This window comes from Stegodyphus dumicola, chromosome 3, assembly GCF_044657685.1.
Source record: "Stegodyphus dumicola isolate Sdum_Otavi_A_Nest chromosome 3, ASM4465768v1".
Classification (NCBI taxonomy): domain Eukaryota; kingdom Metazoa; phylum Arthropoda; class Arachnida; order Araneae; family Eresidae; genus Stegodyphus; species Stegodyphus dumicola.
Genome location: NC_140770.1, coordinates 54,490,512 through 54,514,259, shown reverse-complemented (window position 1 = coordinate 54,514,259; position 23,748 = coordinate 54,490,512). Strand labels below are relative to the sequence as shown.

At 31.8% G+C, this 23,748-nt stretch overlaps 1 protein-coding gene across 1 annotated transcript in view; it reads left to right on the top strand.

Annotated features, from left to right (window-relative positions):
• Positions 1 to 23,748, top strand: part of na (sodium leak channel non-selective protein na) — a 135,694-nt gene that overhangs the window by 12,939 nt on the left and 99,007 nt on the right. Inside the window, exons 4-13 of the mRNA XM_085812895.1 lie at positions 4,331 to 4,414; positions 6,670 to 6,809; positions 6,920 to 7,048; positions 11,505 to 11,650; positions 16,617 to 16,759; positions 16,893 to 16,997; positions 20,101 to 20,322; positions 21,445 to 21,612; positions 21,852 to 21,911; positions 22,038 to 22,169. Of these exons, the coding sequence (XP_085669021.1) occupies positions 4,331 to 4,414; positions 6,670 to 6,809; positions 6,920 to 7,048; positions 11,505 to 11,650; positions 16,617 to 16,759; positions 16,893 to 16,997; positions 20,101 to 20,322; positions 21,445 to 21,612; positions 21,852 to 21,911; positions 22,038 to 22,169 (1,329 nt within the window). The remainder of the gene's footprint in view (positions 1 to 4,330; positions 4,415 to 6,669; positions 6,810 to 6,919; positions 7,049 to 11,504; positions 11,651 to 16,616; positions 16,760 to 16,892; positions 16,998 to 20,100; positions 20,323 to 21,444; positions 21,613 to 21,851; positions 21,912 to 22,037; positions 22,170 to 23,748) is intronic.

Here is a 23,748-nt window from a genome sequence, read left to right as displayed (position 1 = left end):
AGGAATTATAAGCCAAATAAAATAAAAACATCTGCCCTGAAGATAAGGATAGTGCTGACAGATCAACTTCCAATTCATTGCGCGCCATGGCGGGAAATTGATAAACAGATTTCGGATTTCAAAACATACTTTCGCTTTGTAGATCCTTTACATATTAGTAAATATATATCGGAAATTCTATTTGACATAATCGAAAGTTCAAGCTTACTTTTATTAAATTTCTCTAACAGTCTGTAAAAAATAATAAGTCGGATCCAATTCAAAGATTAAGGAACAACGCAATCTGCAATATTAACTGAATTAGATAATTTTAGCTTAGCTTATATCATCCGTTATACATTAAACGCGCATGCGTAAACATATTATGCACATGCGTCAAAAAGAGTCGACTGCATTGCATTTGAAATATGTATCATAAATATTGATTTGTGTGTTAAATGAATTTCTTTCAATTCATGCAAAACCTAAATATCGAGCTTCTTAATGAGTTCAGGACATCTTATATGACTTAAATTGTTGTGTATGATATTATTAACCTTTTGCATTCGCTTGCATAGTTATATAATGATTCAATTCAATTATGTCTTTAATGTTATCATCATCAACTTCAGAAGATCAGGTGAAACGTTGGTCGAACGTTGGCAAGTGAAACATCTCCAGAATGAAAATTTTTAAATAGATTCTGAGACATGCATTCTGTTAAGCAATTGACATCATAAACTTCACATACATTTTTGTGAACCTCAGCTCAGGCGAAGCGTTCTCTGCATCAGGCTCCCACATGTAAACGTTATCCCAAACTAACCACGTTTGAGCCTCAGCCACTTTCTTGTAAGTACATAAAAAAGTTAAATATGTCAAAAATGTGTATTTTTGCATCCCATGTTAAAATTAATTGTGAACTAACAGTTATTAACAAAAATACATGGAATTTGTTTCTATAGCAACCTAAAAGTGTAAGCTGCCAAATCTCAAAAGAAAAAATTACAAGATTGACAAAAGAATATCAAAACGAGCATAACGCTGTTTATTTGTGCAAACAAAAATTACTCTCTTGCCAATCCAATATTATGAAATCATCTGCTATCATGGTTATTATTGATTACAGTTTTCTTTACATATTTTTATAGACAGTTTCATTTTACACTGATGGTTTAGGCCAGCAGTTTTTTTTTTTTATTTTTATTTAGTTATGTTGAAAACTATGCATACAAATTAAACACTTCATTCATCATTTTTCCATTGTTCTGCTATAATTGAACAACTTTTTTATTCAGGCCTGGGTTTATCTGCCTTTAATTAATTGGAAATAGATTGAACATTCTAACTTTATAGTTAATGTGAATAAATATGAACAAAAAATTGTTTTTAAAAGATTAAGTGTGTAATCTTTGCAGAGTTTTTGGACTGGCAAATAAAGTTTTATTGTCAATAAATAGTAACATCTAATTGATATAACATTAAGTCCTCATTTGAAGTACAGTCGAATCCGGTTAATTGGACCACCGGATAATCAGAGCAGCTGCTTTTTCGGACCAAATCCTAAAGAACCCAAACAAATCCTATGTACATAAGCCTAATATTATTCGCTTATTTGGACCAAAATTCCATTTAATCGGACCAAAAAACGTGAGAGCAAATAAGAAACAGAAGCCACAACTCTGCCACGTACAGTGAATGTACAGATGGTGTGCGACATATGGGAGGATCTGTAGTTGCGGCTCCCCAGGAAAATGCTTTATCAAAGGTCAGGAATTCCTTAAAGTGCATGACAAAAGCAAAACCGGAGGGAGGTGAACATGTGCACCATTTTCTTTGACCTGCGCCTCCGAGTTTCAAGGAAATGAACAATAGAAGACCTGGCTCCACCTGAAAGGAATTCCTGCCTGTCAATCATGATTAAAGTTTACACAAGAAAGCTATCATTTTATCACCTTTTTGGGATGATTTTGGTGCCAAAGCTTTGAATGGCGAGCATTTTATTTCCCTCTTGACCTCAACATCTTGAACCCGAAACACCAAGGTTTCTTCAGATCACTTTAGTCACTTAGTCAGTGAACTGTGTGCATGCCTTGTCTCCTCTGCCAAAATGCCACGACCATGAAACACTAATCGGCGTCGGTTGGTGGAAATAACCGGTTTGGCAAAGACTACAATTTCGCGCTTGATAAAACAGAAGAATGAGCTGCAAGAAGAATGGGCACAATGTGAAGGATGAGGAGAAACTTCCAAAAATGGAAGCATGAAGGCAAGGACCCAGATGTCGATGAGGCCTTTGATGAATGGTTTGCTATTGTTACTGAATGATCTGTGCGATTAAGCGGCCCAATGTTCAAAAGCAAAGCAGAAGAACTCGCTAAAAACCTGAGCCCCGATGACTTTAAAGCTATGGACGGTTGGTTGTCTCGATGGAAATTTAGACATGACATAAAATTCAAGAAAGTTTATGGAGAGAAAGAAAGTGCTGATGGTGCAAATGCTGAAGAATGGAAATCAATAAAACTGCCTGAGCTTCTTGAAAATTTTTCAGCAGATGACATCTACGATACTGATGAGACTGGGCTGTATTATTGTGCTATACCGGACGGCTCGTTAAGTTACAAACATATAGCACTCTCTGGCTCCAAAAATGCGATGGATCGCGTAACTGTCTTGTGCTGCTCAAACATGTCAGGAATGGACAAGATGAAGCTGTTGGTTATAGGAAAAAGCGCTAAGCGTCACTATTTTAAAAGACTTAGGATGAAGAGTTTACCAGTTGTGTATCATGTGAAGAGAAATGTATGGATGACCTCTGTACTTTTTAAAGAATGGCTAAAGGATTGGGACAGAGAGCTACAGTCCCAGTTGAGAAAAGTGCTGCTTGTTCTTGAGAATTGTGCTGCACATCCTCATTTAGATTGCTTGATGAACGTCCGACTGGAATTTCTACCTCCCAGGACCACAGCGTTGGTCCAGCCAATGGACATGGGCATCATAAAAATTTGAAGACCCCTTTCTTGTTCAAGGACGTAATTAAGGTTTCTTAATTACGTCCTTGAAGCAATTGAAGAAAGTTTGCTGACCTCATCGCCAAAAGCCAGCGAAGTCAGTGCAAAGGTCAACATCTTACAAGCAGTTACATTTATGGTGAAAAATGAGCAGTGAAACAATTCAGAACTGTTTTTCTTACTGTGGCTTTAAGTATTTAATTTTGGAGATGGATGTGGACATGCTCATTGAAAGTGAAAATGATGATTTACATGTGGAACTTCAACAGGTACAAAATTGCAAAGAATTTTTATCCATTGACAACGAGCTTCAATGCTACAATGAAAATGAAGATTACGACGCTGCAATGGTTGCTCAAGTTGCAGCAAAACACACGACAGCATCAGAAGGCCAAGAAAGTGATGATGATGATGCTGCTAATAAGTTGGTGCAAGTGACAACACAGGTTGCGAGGAAATGCATTGAAACTTTGTATCGGTATTTCATGCAGGAGGGAAATGGAGGCAGTCTGATTGCTGTGTTAGATGTTTGTGGCAATTTTGTTCATCTGCAATCCATCAAGAGAACACGTCAGATCACATAGGATAAGTTCTTCAAATGTTGACTGGAACTTGGTAAGAACTCGTTTTTATTGTGCCTTTGCATGCTGAGTATCATGGAGATCGTTTCTTAGAGTTTGTTTCTAAATTAATTTTCTCATTGAAATATGTTTGACTGTAGTTCGTGTTTGTACATGTATGTTCGTCATATGTGTGTACTGCACCATAAAGTTCATGATTACATTTTAGTACATGATTTACTTGTACATTTACTGTTTGCTACATATAGCACATCACATCTTACAACATAGAACATGTTCGTGTAATCGGACCAGCCAGTTATTAGGACCAAAACGATCGCTTCCTGGTGTGATCCGATTAACTGGAATCGACTGTATTAACATATTAGGAATAATTTTCTTTAGTTACATGAAACTACTATTTCATTGTATATGTACTGTAAATCATTGAAAATGCTTCAAAATTTTGAAGTACCTGTATTTTTAAATATGAGAATAAAAGTATGGGATTGATTAGCAACTAAGTATTTGATCAGAACATTCAAAAATTAAATATTATTAAAATTTTTAAATCATTTTATATTGCTGTATTATATTCTGTTTATTTCTATAGAATATTGAACATTTTATAAGTTCTAATGCCTTAGGCATTTTTTTCATCATTAGAGAAAGACGTCTGTTTTTCCATATGTTATAAAGAAATACGTCTGTGTGCATATGTGTATGCATTTAAATGTGTAATATTGTATTAACATTTTTATGGTGATTAATTTTTTTCAGGGTGATTTTTCTTATCTCAAAGATCGTTGGTGTCAATTTGATGCTACAATGGTTTTCTTTCTGTGGATATCAGTTATCTTACAGGTATAATTTTAATTTTTTTAATTCATATTATTCACCGTATTATTGATATACTGAGAATATTGTTTTACAAAATTCTCTGTGTAAAAGCTCCAACCTTGTTTTCACACCATGATTAGAAGCTAGGCTGGAAAAATAGTGTAAATGTGTTTTCCTTTATAGGTGGTATGTGAAATAGGGGAATCCTAATATTTTAATATGGATGATGTTAATAATTAGTGATTTTTTTCATTAAAATTTGCAGAGATTTTGAGAATATATGTAAAGTGCCCAAAAAAGTATGTTTCAATAAAAAACATCCAAACAGTTTATTATTTCCAATTTTCATACTCTTGGAGGTTTGCTATAACAGTATAAAATAACATTAAGTGTACAGGAAACTGGATGGAACCAAAATCTTCATTCAGCCAAGTTCATTATAGTGGAATTTGAGTGTATTCAATTTTTAAAAATTATCATTTTGTAAGCAAGTACTTACTGATCATCTGTGCCTCTAGTTTCAACATTTGTAGAATAGCTATGTTTTTTGGTGTATTTTTTAGTATATTTGTACAGTTGACGATAACAATACATATATTTGCATAACATCTACTCATTTAAATACACATGGATTTACACATTTTATATTTAACCATATCCATAGTTAAGATACAATAACATGCCGAACGAATATTAATTTAGAAGTCAAACAACAAAAATCAGCATTATATTTTCAAATTTTCGCAGGACTAGTTTCAATAGTTTTACCAAACCATCATCCTCAGCTGCAAAAGCGCAAATGAACGAGATTTTCACCCAACATTATTAATCAAGCAGTTAAAAATTCTCATCTCAACACACCAAAAGGCACACTCTTGTTTTAGGATATTATAAAAATTCTGTTGCCATTCCCTTCTTTCTATCAATTAGCTATAAAGTTGTATGTATTTTGCAGTACATTGGCCAAACTAAGAGAACCTTAAAATTTCACATTAAGGAACATGAGGCATATGTTAGAAAAAAGGAAACACGGAAATCTTCTGTTGCCCAGCATTGTTGGTCCAAAAATCACACTGCCACAATTCTTCTGCTGCCAAAACTATTCAGAAACCATCTTCCATTGGTAAACTGGATTTTTGATTTCACATTCAAAAAAATCTTTCTGTTCTAGTTAACAACCCTAATTCCAATCCATCTTTGCCTTCAGCCTTTAAAGAAATTATATTTTAGTTCTGGTTTCATCAACAGATGGTGCCAGTAGCTTATCTCCTGTCCAGGCTTTCTTATCTTATCTTGTCTAATCATTATATGTTATCCCATTCATTTGCGCTTTTGCAGCTGAGAATGATGGTTCAGTAAAACCATCGGAACTAGTCCTGCGAAAATATGTTTTCAATTTTCATTCTTTGTAAAGTGCTTTTTGTTATTATTTGTGAACAATAAAGGTGACCAAACAAACATTTATCTTCAATTCACAATGTTTTCAATAAATTGGTGACTTTAAAGACTGGTGAAATGTGAAAATTATATTGATGAAAAGCATATTAAATATTTTAATTAATTGAAAGAGTAATCTATACAAGAAAAATATTTCTTTGGTGAAATTTAGCTGAGTGCTTAAGTAGGAATATCATTTATATGCTTCATTTAAAAAATGCATGAAAAGTAATTATTTGATTACATTTTGCTAGGAATATGGCTGTGTAGTCATTTTGCTTAAATGCTGTGTAGTTTTATGTATAATGACTTTTTAGATAGTTATGATATCGGTTATATATTATATAGCATTTTAGAAATTGTACTTTGGAATAATATTAGTGTTTTGTTTGAAGCATCACATTTTGTAATTTATTAAATATAATTTTAATTTTTAGATTTGTAGGAAAAATTGGAAAAAAAAAATTTACTCGTCTGCGAGTTATGTATAGGCCTATGAAATTTTAAACTGAAACACTTGTTTTTTATTGTAATGAGAATGCAATGAGTTTTAATTATTAGAAAAAAAGAGGACCCTTCCCCCTCTAAAAAATGTGCATAAATTTTATGAACAGTATCTTTCAGAGTATGAAAACTATAAAATCAAGCTTTTTTTCCTTTTTAAAAAATGTGTAGTTTGAAAAATATAAGTAAATAAAAAGAATACAGAGAAACAAAATACATATTTTCGCATTACATGTACTTAAGAGTTTTTATTCTGAACAAATGAATTTTGATTCATATAAAGTAAGTTAATATAAATCTTTTGTTAATTTGATTATAATTTTTTGTCTTAATTTCAGATTTTTGAAATGGTGCAAGTGGTGCCAAAGTTTTCGTACTTATCAATACTCAGAGCACCTCGTCCATTAATAATGATTCGTTTCATACGGGTGTTCTTAAAGTTTTCCATGCCAAAATCACGAATCAATCAAATTTTTAAGTATGTTATTTTGATATTTTGTAATATTTGTGTATTAGTATAATTTAAATTTCATAAATGGTATGATTTAGGATATATTCTGAAGCAATGTTTTAAATTTTTTTCAACAGGCGTTCAAGTCAACAAATATACAATGTTACTTTGTTTTTTTTGTTCTTCATGTCTCTTTATGGTCTGCTAGGAGTTCAGTTTTTTGGTGAAATGTCAAATCATTGTGTTGTCAATGGAACAGATCCCAAGTAAGAAGTTTTTTTTTTTTTTTTTTTTTTTTTAACACATTTTGGATTTTTAAGTAGTAAATTTTTTACTTCACTGGTTGGCAATATTTATTAAAAACATGTATAACAATTTATGGTATAAATAATTGTTAAATCTTCTCTCTAATATTTTAGCTTATAATTTGCTTTTATAAAGTCTGTTTTTTGAAAAAAAAAAAAAAAAAAGCCATGTATATTATCTTTTAAATTTATTAAAATAAATTGTGGGGCAATATATGTATATTATTTTAACAGCTGCAATTATCTGTTCTGTTGCATAAAATTTCTATTTTTATTATTTAAAATATTGATTTAGACTCAATAAAACTTAATGTGCTTTTATGGATTTTCTAAAAATGATAAAGTATTTATGCAGAGGCTTTTTTTTTTTTTTTTTTCCTAAATGGATTAATACATCAAGTTCTCTGATTACCTTTATTTCTGCACCTATAACCTGTAACCTATGATATATTAGCAAAAAAAAAGCTATATTCATTATTATTAAAAACCACTATTTTGTTTATTTTCATTTGTTTCATGAAAATCATAGCTGTGTGCCAATTTACCACTGTAATTATGTAAATATGAAAAGAGAATTCTAATATCAATCTTTTTCTCCTTTTTCTCTTTGTCAATAGCTGAATATTTTGAGCAGTATATCATGAATGAATCTTTCAATAATTTCACTAATAAATACAAAAAAAAATTATGTATCAATTTGACTTTTCATAATTAAGAAAATCTGTTATATATTTATTATTTTCAGTAACGCTAAATTTATGTTCATTGCAATTTTAATAGATAGTTATCCAGTTTTGAACAGAGGTATGAAATTGATTATGAATTGCTTCTAGCAGAAAAATCATGCTGCTGGTTAAAACATGATTGTTGCACTGAATTGAATTTTTTGCTTAATAAAAGTTCAATTTTGTCTGTATTTTTATCAGTTTTGTGCTTTCCCAGAAGTCTAAAAGAATAAAATATTTGATTCAAGCTGTATAAAATGTGCTCAAAATTGTGAAAAAAAAAAAAAAAAAAAAAGAGTGAATGCCGTAAATACAAAAATGATAAAGTGTACAAAACAATTTATTAGTTATTTTTACTTACATGTGTGTCCTTTTCTTGCATCTTTAAATAAAGTACGTTGAGGAATATTTTATTTATTACAAGCCTGTATATAAGCAAATTGCTATTATTTTTATCTTAAACTAATTTAATTTTCTTGCTTAAACATTTCTTGATCTTTTCCTAAGAAATCTTTTCTCATTAAAATCCAAAAATTTTTATTGCATTTTATTTAAGTAACTGTAGAAAAATCAAAATTTTGTACCATCGCTTTTTTAAAAGTAATAATAAAAATTTTATTCTTTAGCTTTAAAACTGCATATGTAAAGAGTTATCATAATTTTTTTAAGATGACATTTTATTTGAAAAAGAAACAAAACACACATATATTAGGATTCAGTGCATATACAATAGGAATATTAAACATACTTGACAGATTGTGTTGTATGATTTAGAATTTGTTATATATCAAGTATCTATTCTTTTCCAAAGTTGGGAATTTACTTTATGAAGGTTTTGGGGGGGGGGTAAATAAATAAAGTTAAATTATGTATGTAGGAGGTATGGACATATCTGAAATGACAATTTTTTTGTTATTATCGATTAATCAAAAAAACATTTAAAAAATTAGTTTAAAAAGTAGAAAAAGCATTTGCTATGTTACTTACTTATAACACCAAAAGCAAAATTAATTGAAAAGGCACTGTATATCAAAATTATTAGTAATATTCATATTATTCTGGCTGTAATAATAATTTACAAGTTTTAGATCAAGTATAACTTCTTTAAGTTTTTTTAGCTTACTTTGTGAATTCTGATTAATTAAATCGCCTTACAGCTAACAAGATGAGGGAAAATATGTTATCTCGAGAAGTAAAAAGGATTTTCTTTCACATGAACAAAAAGTTTTCATGTTTCTTTTAAATATTCATTAAATATTTTCATTGAACAAATTTGAGTAAAATTAGAAGAAATGATAAACTGTGATATTATTGCATGTTGCGAGTGAATATTTTATTAACATTTTGTCAAACATTTTTAAACATAAATATTTTTATTAAGGTTTTTAGTAACACTAATTTTCTCTTCATTTAAGTTGTAATATTAATGATGGTTGTAAGTGAATTTTTGAGTAGTATTTTATAGAAGTTTTCAGTAGCAATAAATGTTTAATTTAAATTCTCTGATATGGAATAATTTCATAATTTAGTTAGTTATATAATAGTATTTCATAACATCCACTCTTACATTTATTTGAGTTTTATACTATTTAAAAAATTCTTGACTTTGAAAGTTGGTGAATATTTTTAATTAATCCCTTGATGAACAAAATTCGTAGTTTATGTGCTTGCTTAAACATGCAAATTAATTTACTGCTAGGCTAATTTGCTGCTATTAAAAATTTTATTTAAATTTTTCAAATGTAGGAAAAAACAAAAGGAAATTTTACATAAAATTAATAATAATTTTGCATACCTTTTTCAAGTTTTTGTTTGGAATCTTCTTTCTAAGTAGAAGTAATGATTGCAATTAATAATGTTGCTTATTTTGCAGTTGGAAATTTTGATACCATGCATTTCAGAATGTTTTTGAATTATGAAATAGAAATATTTCTCTTTCAAAAGAATGAATACATGTCCTTCAATCCACAGCTTGTTTACATGCAGCATTTTAAAAGAATAAATTAAAAAGTAGTAGATGAAATTTCTTATTTCAAATAATAAGCTAATGCCAGAAATTTTTATTCCATAATTTTTCCCCCTATCGAAATCATTCTAAAATTGTTTAAAACCCTGTGTGTGAATCAAAAAGTTGTCTATAATTACAACAATTTTCATCCAGTAAATCAATCAATTTGAAATTTTACTGAGTCTCTGGTATGAAATTCTTTTCAAGCCAGTCATCCATGTTAGTGTATTTGAATGGTAGGTGATGGTAAAAATCTTTACTCCTTTGAATTCCTGAAATTGGGAATTTTTCCAATTGTTTAAGTTTATATTTGTATGTTTCTGCTGCATTTGCACATACTGACATTGTTAGCCTTGCTTTGGAATCTTTGGTGCCAGTTAAAGCTTTTCAGGAGAGATCACCAAGGTATTACATATTACCTAAAAAAAAAAAAAAATCAGTTTTGCCTGCATCATTAGAAATAACTTTTCACTATTAATAAGTTTGATAAATTGATCTGCAAATTGTTTAGCTGCTTCAGTATCAGCTGAAGCTTTTTCACCTGAAATTTTTAGCTGCCTTATACCATGGTGATTCTTAAATTCGGTTAACCAACCTGTCTGATATATTCATTCACATTTTTAAGACCATTTCCTTGTGAAATATTTTGGCTTCATCCAGAATATTTTATCAGGCATTCTAACTGTCACATTTTATACATGGCACCCCCTTCTCTGTGATACTGTTTTTGTTGTTGTTCACAAATAGTGTGTTAGAATCCACAAAAAGTTCTTTTTCCTGTTTTTTGTGTGATATACTGTTGACTTTTCAGTGCCATACTCCTTGCATAATTTTGAGACAGATATGCCTTTATCCATTTTTTGCTTGATTAATTTCAAAACGTGCTTTTTCACTTTGCAGATCCTGCTGCAGCTTCAGAATTAGAAATTATTTTCATCATTATATAGAATTCAGACTTTTGATAATATAGCTGTAATAATAATACCCTTCAAAAAATAATAAATTACATCAAATTGAAAGGTAACATAAGTTACCTTTAACTAAACATTAAGTTCCTTGGAATCTAATTCTTTCTCCCTTCCACACAAAAGCAAACCAGTAGGAGAAGCACCCCATTCCTAATAAATATGTCCTGAGGCTTTATGTATTATTTAGGTTAGATAAAAATTATAACCGTCCATAGCCACTCGAGGGCCAAAAGTATAATTATGGCCAACACCAGTACAGTATCGATCAATGTGTTATTATTGGTCTGGGTGTGATTTCCTAGCCAGCAGATGTTTAAAAATAATATCATTAATCTTAGTTGCAAAAAAAAATTATGGCACACTGCTTTTCTTGAGTAGTCTGCATTCTGAGGCACCATAAAAGAGAAAAAGATTATTATTATTATTATTTCTTTACGTGATTTAGTAATTAGATCATTCTATATGTTGAATGTATGGATTTTTGACTTTGTAGTGTATTTTTTAAATAAAAACTGGTCATTTTCAAATGAGGCAAATTAATTTTAATTAACAACTCTGAAGCAAAAGCATTGTTTAAAAATTAAACACTAATCTGCTCTTTTGCCGTATAACAAAACAATTTTGTAACTGAAAAAAAAAAGGTAAATTCAATGAAAAATCATTGAAATTAGAAGTTTGCACAAATAATACATTTTAAAAAAAAAATTCTTTTCCAGTAATGTAACACTTGATGATCTTGCTATTCCTGATACTTATTGTTCAAATATTCCTGATGCTGGTTATCATTGCCCAAAAGGAATGGTATGCATGGAACTTGAGTTACCAAAAAGCATATCTGGCTTTAACGGTTTTGATGATTTCGGTAAGTTATCAAACAATTTTTTTTTCATTGTTTTTACTCCCCCTCCAGTGGCAACGAATTAAAGGTACCGAGAGTTAAATCGGACTCTACGTCCAGAACGTGTATACTGAAGAGCACTTGTTTTCTGGGATCCAGGCACAGGAACTGACGTAGTAGCAGATGTTGGTGTAGACCCAATAGATGAAGGTGCTTTCGAAGGAGGTGGGACTGATGTACCAGTCTCGACAGTTTGTGGTGCTAAGATAAAGGCTGGTTTGAGACGATCAAGGCTCACCACTGTCTCTTTGTCGCCGATTAGTATCCGATAGTTCTTGGATGTGCGACTTAGGACGAGATGTGGGCCTGTATAGGTAGGCTCCAAGGACTTTTTTGATGCATCACACCGTAAGAACACATCTGAGGATGTAGCGAGTTCTTTAGGAACAAACACAGGTCTTGAAGAATGTATGCTTGTGGGCTTAGGGTATAATGCAGCCATGGTTTCATGCAATTGTTTGAGGAATGCATGGGGCTGGACATTGGGTGAGTTTTTTGCAGGATTTATAAAATCTCCCGGTAAACGTAAATTGGTACCATAAACCATTTCAGCACTTGAAGAACCCAGGTCCTCTTTGATAGCCGTTCTGAGTCCTAACAACACAGTAGGAAGGACATCAACCCAGTGAATAGCAGTATGGCATCTAATGGCCTGTTTAAGAGAGCAATGGAACCTCTCGACAAGTCCATTGGAATTTGGGTGGTACGGTGATGTACGGATCTTTTTAGTTCCCAAGAATTTTGTTAATACAGTAAATAATTGAGATTTAAACTGCCGTCCTTGGTCCGTGGTAACATACTCGGGTACCCCAAACCGTGAAATCCATACAGAAAAAAAGGTAATTGCCACAGTGTCGGCTGACACACTACAATAGGGATAGCCTCTGGCCAATGTGTGTATCTGTCGACACACGTAAGAAGATATGTATAACCTAGTGATGGGGGTAAGGGTCCAACCAAATCGATATGTACGTGGCTAAAGTGAGCAGATGGTAACTCAAAGCATTGACATGGAGCTCGAGTGTGCCTGTGAATTTTTGATTTTTGACAGTCTGCACATGCCCTCGCCCATGCAGCGATGTACTTTTGCATACCAGGCCATACAAAACGCTGTTGAATTAATGTGCGAGAAGCACGGATGCCAGGATGGGCTAAATTATGGAGGCTACTAAAAATACCATACTGGAATTTGAGTGGAATGTATGGCCACACCACATTACCTTGCACATCGCAGTACAGTGAAAGATACAGTTCTAACTGCATAGGTACTAAATTAAGTCCATGAGAAGACTTGTCAGACAAAAGATGTTGCAATTCTGGGTCCTGTTTCTAACATTCAGCAATGGCGGAGAAATCTGTTGTTGATGGCAACTGAACCTCTTAAATTCTGGACAGAGCATCAGCAACTGTATTTTGAGGGCCTTCTACGTGCCTAAAATCGGTTGTAAACTGCGCTATGTAATCTAGATGACGCATTTGCGTGGGAGAAGCCTTGTCAGGCTTTTGTCGAAAAGCGAAAATTAGCAGCTTGTGGTCGGTATAGATAGAAAACACACGACCTTCTACCATATGACGAAAATGTTTAACAGCCTCATATGCACTAAGAAGTTCGCGTTCGTACGTGCTGTATTTTGATTACGCTGCAGAAAATTTTTTCGAGAAGAAAGCCACAGGCTTCCATGCTCCATCTACCAGTTGCTGCAAAACCGTGCCCATGGCCGTATTAGACGTGTCAACCATTAATGCCAAAGGGTGCTTAGAAGGATAGCTAAGAGCTGTTGCCGACGCTAAGTCATTCTTACATTGTACAAAGGCTGTACGGGCATCATCAGACCAAATAATTGGCCGCGTATCTTTTTTTTTACTCGCAACCAAATATGTGTGCAAAGGTGCCTGCTTTTCAGCAGCATGAGGAAGAAAGCGAAGATAAAAATTTAACATGGCCAGAAAACGATGCAGCTCCTGAACAGTTTTTGGCTCTGGGAAATTTTGAATTGCAGTTACTCTGTCACTAAGTGGGCGAACGCTCTCCGAAGAAACTTTGTGACCAAGAAATGACACTTTAGATTTCCCGAAAACACATTTTGATGGATTAATGACTACACCATTAGACTGAAATCGGCTAAGGACTATGCAAAGGTGTTCAAGGTGCTGGTTTTCAGTTGTCGAGGCTACCAGAATGTCATCGAAATATGGGACACAAAAATCTAAATCTCGAAGGACTTCATTAATAAAGCGCTGAAACGTTTGCGTAGCGTTACATAACCCGAAAGTCATGACAGGAAATTCGAATAATCCAAAAGGTGTTATTACAGCAGTTTTTGGTTTATCAGGTGGATTGACAGGGATCTGATGGTAAGCAGGAGTCAAATCTAACATAGAAAAAATATTTTTGCCTTCCAAGACTTGCATGCAGTCCTGAATATGAGGAACCGGATATCTATCAGGCAAAGTAACTGAATTAAGACGTTGATAATCCCCACAAGGACGCCAGTCGCCGTTTTTCTTAGGGACCATGTGGAGTGGAATGGCCCATGGACTTTTAGATGGCCGACAGATTCCTTGCTCAAGCATGTATTTAAATTCTTCTTTTTCAGCCTTTAATTTCTCTGGAGGCAACTGCCATGCTTTGGCAAAGATTGGTGGTCCAGTAGTCTCTATGACGTGTACAATACCGTGGTCAGCAGTCGGTTTGCCAGTTACTGAGCGGATGACGTTAGGATATTGCTCAAGTAGTTTGTGGAAAGGAGAATTACCGGAAATAAATTTAATTCCAAAAATAGTGGCATTTCCAATGCTACCTACCGTGGACAATTGTGTGATGGAGTCGAGTAAGCGTCGATTTTTAATGTCGACCAACAGAGAAAATTTTTGCAGAGAGTCTGCACCAATTGTTGGGTGCAAAACCGCAGCGATTACAAATGGCCATTGAAATTTGCGACGCAATCCTAGATCCAAAGACATTAATATTTCTCCATATGTTGCAATTTTTGACGTGACAGTTAAAAGGTTAAAAGAGGTCTTCTGAAATTTGCATGGAGGTGTACACTTGCACGCTTTATCACCGAATCGGCTGTGATAGAAACAAATGTCTGATTGAGTACCAGAATGAGCGCGTTGGTATTCCCTATTATTTCGGTTCTGGGATTTTGATCTACCGCGCGGATGATACTGAGATCGTGTCTGTAAAGCTGCGACCTGCAATGATAATTCCTGGATTAATTGTTGAAGAGAGGAAATATCAACACTAGGATGCTGAACTTGATTGCTTGTGGTTGAAGAACATCATGAATTTTGTCTGCCATTTGGGTCAGTTGGGGTAGGTTCTCGTTACTGGAGGCAAGAATAGCTTGGATATTGTTCAGAAGACAATTGAGCCACAATGATTGTAAAACATTGGACTTAAAATTGTCCCCCGCAAGCTCCTGCATTTTTGACAATAACTGGGATGGGTGCATATCACCAAGTTGCAAATCTTGTAATAACTGCTTTAGTTTGGTGTTTTCAGACTCCTCATAAACTGAAATTAATTTATTTTTCAATTCCTCGTATTTATTATCTGAGGGGGGTTTCAGAACAATCTCGCAAACTGACTGAAGAACCTCAGTGTTGAGGGTGGAAATTGCAGTATAAAATTTCGTGTCATCGCGTGTTATATCCCCGAGCTTGAATTGTGCATCTAATTGAAAAACCAAAGGTTGGGGTCGCTATGGCAAAATGGGGCAGGTTTCACAGCAATGCTAGCCATTTGTTTGTCGTCAGTGGCTAGAGGATCGCTAGTAGCCATAATAAATATGAATAAATACAGATAACAAAAAAACGATATAGTTCAATAATATTGTTGCAGTACACGTGAAGAAACACAAAATAATTAATGTTAGGACCTGGGTTCAAATGAATATAGGAAAAAACTGACCCGCTTGACGAATACATACAAATCCATGTGCGGAATAAAAGGTAGAAAATATCACCTTGATGTACAGAAATTATCTACTCGCTTGATGTTGGAACACTATCACTAATGGGAGATGAAGGTAATCTGCATGTCTGAAAGATGATCACAAATGGAACATGAAGGTAATCCACGTGGCTGTAGTATGATGAAACAGATGCACGATCCAATAGACACGATAAGTAATCCAATACACATAAGTAAAAAAATATTGGTTCAGCTGCATTTTGCACATTATTACAAGGTCTTGTTTAAGCACAAAATTCCTGCTGTACTATAAATTTCAACGATTCATTTGGCTTAAGCCTCACCGTCCTGAAGTTACCATTTGTTGCATGTGGTTGCGGCTGTGTGCAACAACAAACTATGCATATTGGAATTTTCCAATGCTTTTAAGGATGAATTCATAACATGCCATAAGAGCCAATTTTTGATAACAAAAACATTTAATCACATCACAGTATTAAAACTTAATTACTACAGTCGACAGACAATCACGTTGGAGGAAAGCGAGCGACCAACCGCACGGACGACGAGACGTGACTGTGTGTCGCTGAAATCACCTTCGGTTACAGTTAGTGATAACGGCATGCAGTTGGCGAGTACAACACATGTTTACAGAGTCGCCACAATATCTTCATTAAATTTGAAATCTGAAAGAAAAAATTTACATATAAATCTGGACAAAATAGTTCGGAAAATACAGTGAGTTTAAATTCTTATCTAAAGATCATACCTACTGGAATTTAACATTTTTATCAATGTTTTATGTAATTTGCTCATATGAATATAGGTTCTCGTATGATATGGTCAGCAATATTAAAAAAATTGCTTTGTAGCCTGTAGCATATTAATGTAAATATTAGTATGATATTAAATTTTTAAAAAATTAAGCATCAGAATTATTGTTGATATTTTATATCAATGATAAATTATTTGGCACATAGTAATTCATATTGTGCTTTTTATTTTATATAGCCCACAGCTTTTTTACTGTTTATCAGGCAGCCTCTCAAGAAGGCTGGGCCCTTCTCATGTATAAAGCTATGGACAGCCTCCCAGCATGGAGAGCCATTTGTTATTTTACTACTATGATTTTCTTCTTAGCTTGGTTGGTTAAGGTACTCATGAATTCATACTTCTGAAATTAATATTCATAAATATGATTTCTTTATCTATAAATTTGTAAAATTTCCTTAATCCATGCATTATTTCTAATTAAATTAATCATATGCATTATCTTCTTTCCTGTAGAATGTTTTCATTGCTGTAATAACAGAAACATTCAATGAAATTCGAGTTCAGTTTCAACAGATGTGGGGAGAGAGAGGAACAATTCAAACTAGGTCTACACCTCAGGTATGTCATAATCTTCATTATGTATTTTCTTTCAAAATATGAATACAAATAATAATATAAATTAATAATTTCTTAGTATCGTTTAAAAACATTTTCTATTTCAAATTTGTGAATAGCAAAATAATTAGTTTAAACTGATTCAGGATTTAGTTATTTTTCAAAAAATTAAGATTCATTTTTAGAAGAATGTATGCAGACATTAGACCAGTGTTCTCAGAATGGGTGCAGTAAGGGGAGGGGGAAAGGCAGTAAAAGCTATCCATTTTTTCATGTATGGACTCATAGTTCTAAGAGCAACTTGAATTTAAATGTATTTATTTCATTTCTAAAACAAGAAATAACATCAAAAATAAAATTTATTAATAAAATATGGAGCATGTTATATCGTGAGTTTACTTATAAAAGGTTTCTTTTTGTGTTTCCAACTACATTTATGTCTGATGGTAAATAATTCATTGGCTGAAAAGAACACTTCATCTTTTTTTTTTTCCCCATATTATATTAATATTTTTCTTTTTTATTAATTTTGCCTGACCAAAATCTGTTACAAATGACAGGAAAAGAATAAAATGAGCAAGAATGCATGAAAAAGTAATTAAATGATTTCTATGTTAAAAATTCTGTTATGTTTTCTGCTTTGCTTCTTTTTCTCTATTATTATTTTTAATGGTTAAAAAATTTTCTTGTGTTCTAAATGTATTTCTTCACATATTTTCCTCTCTTTCATATCCCTCCCCAGCTTTATAGTGCAAGGTTCTGAAATTTTTTTGAAGTGTTCACATAATTTTTCCCTTTCTCAAGGTTTCTTAAAGTTAGCTATCCTAAATTTTCAAATAGATTCATCCACAAAGGGATCATTTTGGTCTTAGTAATTGATTTTCCCATAAATTTTGGATGCATGGGTTATGATTTATGAAACAATAATAGTGAAGTGCTGCAAGAAAGCAAGCATTTCTAATATTCTTGATGATTTTTGAAGATAATTTCATATGAGAAGCTAGACTGAATGATGGCAATGACAATAGTAGTGATGATAGCAACAACTTGTAAGATGTAGCAGATGGCACAAACAGCAGTTCCAGCAGCATTAAATGGTTTGAGGCCTAGGAAGTAGCAGTGGATAATAATAACAATGAATGAAATTCAAAATACGTCAAAGCATAAATGAGGATATAATTAACTATTGTAATGTTGATAATACTGTATATTCTTACTAAAATGTAGGTTTCTTCTAAATAATTAATATTGTAGTAACTACCCATTTTCAAATTTTGCTTACATATGCTGTTCCAGAAGAAAAGAAAGAAAACTCAAGATAAATTACGCTTAAAGTTTAATTTGAGATAGATAGAGAGTTCATAAAGAGGATTATAAATATATTTCTACAATTCAAAATATGAAAAAATCAATTGAAATGTTTTAGATATAAATCTTAAAATGTGTGATCATAGGCAAATGCCTGTCCCTTTCAAGTTTCATGTTATTTAACCTCTTTGATTTGTAACCTAACTTATTTTTTTGGTACTTACGTATTATCGCAACCAGGTTGGTGCTATTTGTAACTTTGAGTAAAAAAGTATGAATAGAAAGAAAATGTACATTTATTAATTACAGATAATTTTTAATACAGTTTTTTATATTATTTTGTTTTAAAATATAAAATAGCAATTAAACTCTTCCGGTTTCGAATTTGAATAAGTTGAACCCTACTTACGTAGTTTTGTAAAAAGAGTATGTGGAGATTCACAAAATTTTCCTGCATTTTCGTGCAAATTTTTGTAATTTATGAGAAAATAGCAGTGTACATGGATAAAGTCAAGAGTGTGCGCAATGCCATTTTTGTGCAATTCTGGGATGTTTTTTTAAGTAAAAATAAGTCGATGTGTACATGGTTATGGCGAATACGGTTTTCAATCAGTGCTAAAAGCAATAGCCAAAAGATTTCCGCCGAAAAAATAATTCTGCAACTTATTCAAATTCGAAACCGGAAGGGTTTAATAAGTTGCAGAATTATTTTTCCGGCGGAAATCTTTTGGCTATTGCTTTTAGCACTGATTGAAAACCGTAGTCGCCATAACCATGTACATGCCGACTTATTTTTACTTAAAAAAACATCACAATTGCACAAAAATGGCATTGTGCACACTCTTGACTTTATCCATGTACACTGCTATTTTCTCATAAATTACAAAAATTTGCACGAAAATGCAGGAAAATTTTGTGAATCTCCACATGCTCTTTTAAATTGTAGAAATATATTTCTAGTCATTTTATGCAATGCATTGCTCAAATTTAACTTTAAATATTAATCTATCTTGAATTTTCTTTCTTTTCTTGTCAGACAGCATATGTAAGCAAAATTTGAAAATGGGCCATTATCCATGAATACTTTTCATTTGTAATGTTTTTACTGTAATCACATCTTTGAAGTTAAATTATTTGCATAATTTTTCTCTCTTGGTTTCCATCAAATAAAAATTAATAAAAAAAGGGGAATGCATGAATAAATACAGTATTGTTACATGCATATGGTTTTGTAAGGAATTGAATGCATACAGGACTGATGATAGCTTCATAAAATTAATTTTCTCAAAAGAAACACTTAACCGTTCTGTAACTTTCACAAGAGCACTGATACAGCTAGTATCACAAAGCACAGACAACAGTTGCACTTCAAATACTAAGAACACTAAGTGCAATGCAACGCAAAGGGCATCTTAAATGTGAAGCTCACACAGAGATTTCAATACTAAGTCAGCTCTAACCAAAAAAACTGAGAACTGATGCTCTCTCCAGGCTTGTGTAGAAATTTGTAGAAGTTCACTAAATATTATAATATATAATTTGTAACAGTATATTTCCATACAGTTTTTACGTGCATCTGAAAAACATACATTTAAAAGGCTTTCGTGTATAAAATTGATATACATTATTTTTATATAAAATTATTTAAAACTCTGTGTCTTTCATTTTTAGATTCATTTCTCATTTATGTTAATTCTACTATTATTCTATTAATAGTTTTTATTTTATTGCTTATTTTATTTCTTTTTTAAATTAACTTTTATGTAAAGTTCACTTCACTTCTTTTTTCCTTGTATAGATTTTAAAAGGTGATGATTCTGGTTGGAAACTTATAACTGTTGATGAAAATAAAGGTCGTGGGAAAGCTCCTCACTGCCTGCAAGTTTTTCTTCAATCTGCAGTCTTCCAAGTTATTGTTATGATGGTTAATGTTGCTAATGCTATCGTGGCCGCTAGCATAAAGTTTGAACATGATGGAAGACCAAGAGAAGAATTTTATAAACATTACTATTTAGCAGAAGTTCGTAGCATTTCAATTTTTAATCACATCTTAAATAATGTGAAATTTTAATGCTTCATGCATTGATAATAATGCATGAACCATTAAAATTTCATGTTATTATGTGATTATATATTTACGAGGGCTATCCAGAAAGTAGATTACGTTTTGGAATAAAAAAATAAACAAAGTATAGGAAACAAATTTTATTATATACAGATGAAAGCCACACTCAAATACTACTTTTCTACATAGTCACCATACAAATTAAGGCATTTATCGTAGCGATGTACGAGCTTGGAAATTCCTTCGTCGAAAAATTCGGCCGCCTGCGCCTTCAACCACTTCGTTACCTCTTCTTGCCTTCCATCTTGCACAAAACTTGTGGTAACCAAGCTTTTCGCTGATGATTTCGTGCAACAAACTTCGCGAAATTTGTGGAAAACTCAAAGAAAGTTCCGTTATTGTGAAATTTCGATTTTCACGGACTTTAGCATCGACTTTTTCGAGAAGTTCGGCGGTCACTATGCTGGGTCTCCCACTTCGATCTTCGTCGTGAACATTGGTTCGGCCATTTTGAAATCTTATGACCCACTGACGCACTCCACCTTCAGTGATAATGTTGTCCCCATACACTTCGCGAAGCTGCCGATAGATTTATATCGGTTTACAGTTTTTTGCAGTCAGAAACCTTATTACTGAGCGCACCTCGCAGGATTTTCAATTAACGCAGACATTTCAAACCGTCACAGTATCTGAACGGAGCACAGCACGAACCTCTCACTAGCACGGCTAGATGCAGACTGAGCTGCGCAACGCTCTGACCCCAAGATGGCCGCGCTAGCCCCGCCCCTAGCGGACACAGACGGAAACGTAATCTACTTCCTGGATGGCCCTCGTATATATATATATTATATATGATGTTATTATGTGATATTCATTATAAATACATCATAACTATAAAGTTATGATGTATTTGTTTAAATACTCATAAGTGCAGTATTACTTTGTTTATTTTAAATTATTAATTATGTTTCTGTAAAAGTAGTGTAATTGTTAAAGTAGTTTTAAGAAAGAGTAAATTTTTCTTGTCATTATTTCTGTTTATTTATTTATCCCAGTTATGTTTTAAATTCCTTTTAGGTTGGTTTTACGATATTCTTTGATCTGGAAGTGTTGTTTAAAATTTGGTGTCTTGGATTTCATGGTTATTATAGGAGATCCCTTCATAAATTTGAATTACTTTTAGCCATAGGAACAACTTTTCACATCATACCTGATTTGTATATGTGTGAACTTTCATCATTTCAGGTAGCTTTACTTTTCTATTTCAATACTTTGTATATTTGATATGTATCTGTACTGTATAGTTATATAATAAAAGTATTGGAATAAAAATATTCTTTTAAATCATTATCTTTATTTCAATAATTAATAAAATTTGAAATTTTTAAGGAATAAAAAATCACGATTTAATAGTGACCAAAAGTGAAAAGTGTATTTGTTTATATGATTATTTATAATTGATATATTTCTTGTTTTAAAAACAGGTCTTAAGAATAGTTAGATTGATTAAAGCATCTCCAGTTTTAGAAGATTTCGTATATAAAGTAACTATTGATATTAATTTATTCATTTCTAATATATGTGAGAAATGTTATACGTATATTTGCTTTCACTAAATTTCATATATATACAGAACAAATATAGTTTTTCATTAACATTAATTTTTTCAGATTTTTGGTCCTGGGAAGAAACTTGGCAGTTTAATTATATTCACAATGTGTTTACTGGTAATAACATCAAGCATAAGTATGCAGTTATTCTGCTCACTGGCAGATTTCAATAAATTTGAAGCTTTTCCAGAAGTAAGTTATTTCAAAGTGTCTGAAATACTAACATTGTTAGTTCTGTGTATGTTATCTAATTATGTAATTAGGAAATTGTTTAGTTTTTAACTGTATTTATAAATAGCAGTATTTGATATCTTTATGTAATAAATATGTAAGTAAATACAAGAATGTGACAATTGTAAAGCAACCATGTATATTTGGATCGAAGTTATTTAGAATTTTAATATAAGATGAATTTTAAAAGCAAATAAATATCTTATTATGCTATAAATTAAATAAAATGAATTAACACGTGAAAATTTTGCATGCTTATTTAAACTAATTGTGATGTAACAAAAACTTAATAATGTCTGAAAAACTGAATTTACACTGTCTCTGAATAATAAAATTTTTATGTAATTTTTATTGCTTCATAAAATATAAATTAAATGTAGCATTATAATTCTGAAAAATGCAGTAAATAAAATGATGAAAGGCAAAAACAAAATCTTGTGCACATTATGAAATAAGGTTTTGGTTAATTAATTACAAAATATGAATCAAAACCTGAAAAACATTTCTAAATAATTCATTTCATAATTTTGTATAATTCATTTTATATTCAATTCATATTTTTTGCATTATCAACAGTCTGAAAATCATAAATATTTTTGATTTCATTTGGCTTTAAATAAAGTTTTGCTTTGTATAAAAAATGGTGTATGGAATTTGTTTTTATTTAAAACTATTTTCTATTCTGTTTTTAATAAAATATATTTAATTAAACACTTCAAGTCACCTATCTCATAAATGTTGTTCATTTAGAAAATTAATGATCTAAAAGAGAAATAGTTATCTAAAATTAAAGTCCAGTCTTCATAATTAAATAAACATTTTACCATTACTGTCAGAGTCAATTTCTTTTGAATAATTTATAATTGATTTAATTAAGTAATTTTACCTAGCAAAAATGCATAGATATTATTTCGTGATGTTGTAATATCACAGATTATCATAAAAATCAGAACTGTTAAGTTAAAGGTATGAAACCTTCATTTCTGGATTAACATACAGCAAAAGGAATTAACAGTTAAAACCACCAAAGAAACACCTTTAACATGCAGTTCATCAGAATTTTTTTTCCACTAGGCTTCGCTGGAAGGAACATTCATCACAGATTTCTTTCTGAAACAACATAGAAGCTCTAAGCCTAATTTCATGCATGCATGTAGAAAATGAGAATTTTCTGTCTTGTTAATGAGAATTTTCTGTCTGAATGTTAATGTAACTGGAAAAGGAAATTGTTTAATTAGAAAATAAATATTAATTCATTATTTAGAACAAAAATATCTCTACTCAAATTTAGACATGTAAAAATCTTTGATCATATTTTATCACATTCTTTGCATAAAGAACTTTCTTATGTATTAGCAAATCCACCTTAGTACATTGTGCCAAACTCTGCGAGCCATGTGCATACCAATTCTTCAGGCAATCATGCTCATAACATTTTGCAATGTTGCTATTTTCTATATGCATTCTTTTTTGTTATATTCTAAGTTCTAATGATCTTTAAAGACAAAATATGATGTACTTTTTTTTTGTCTTAAATTAA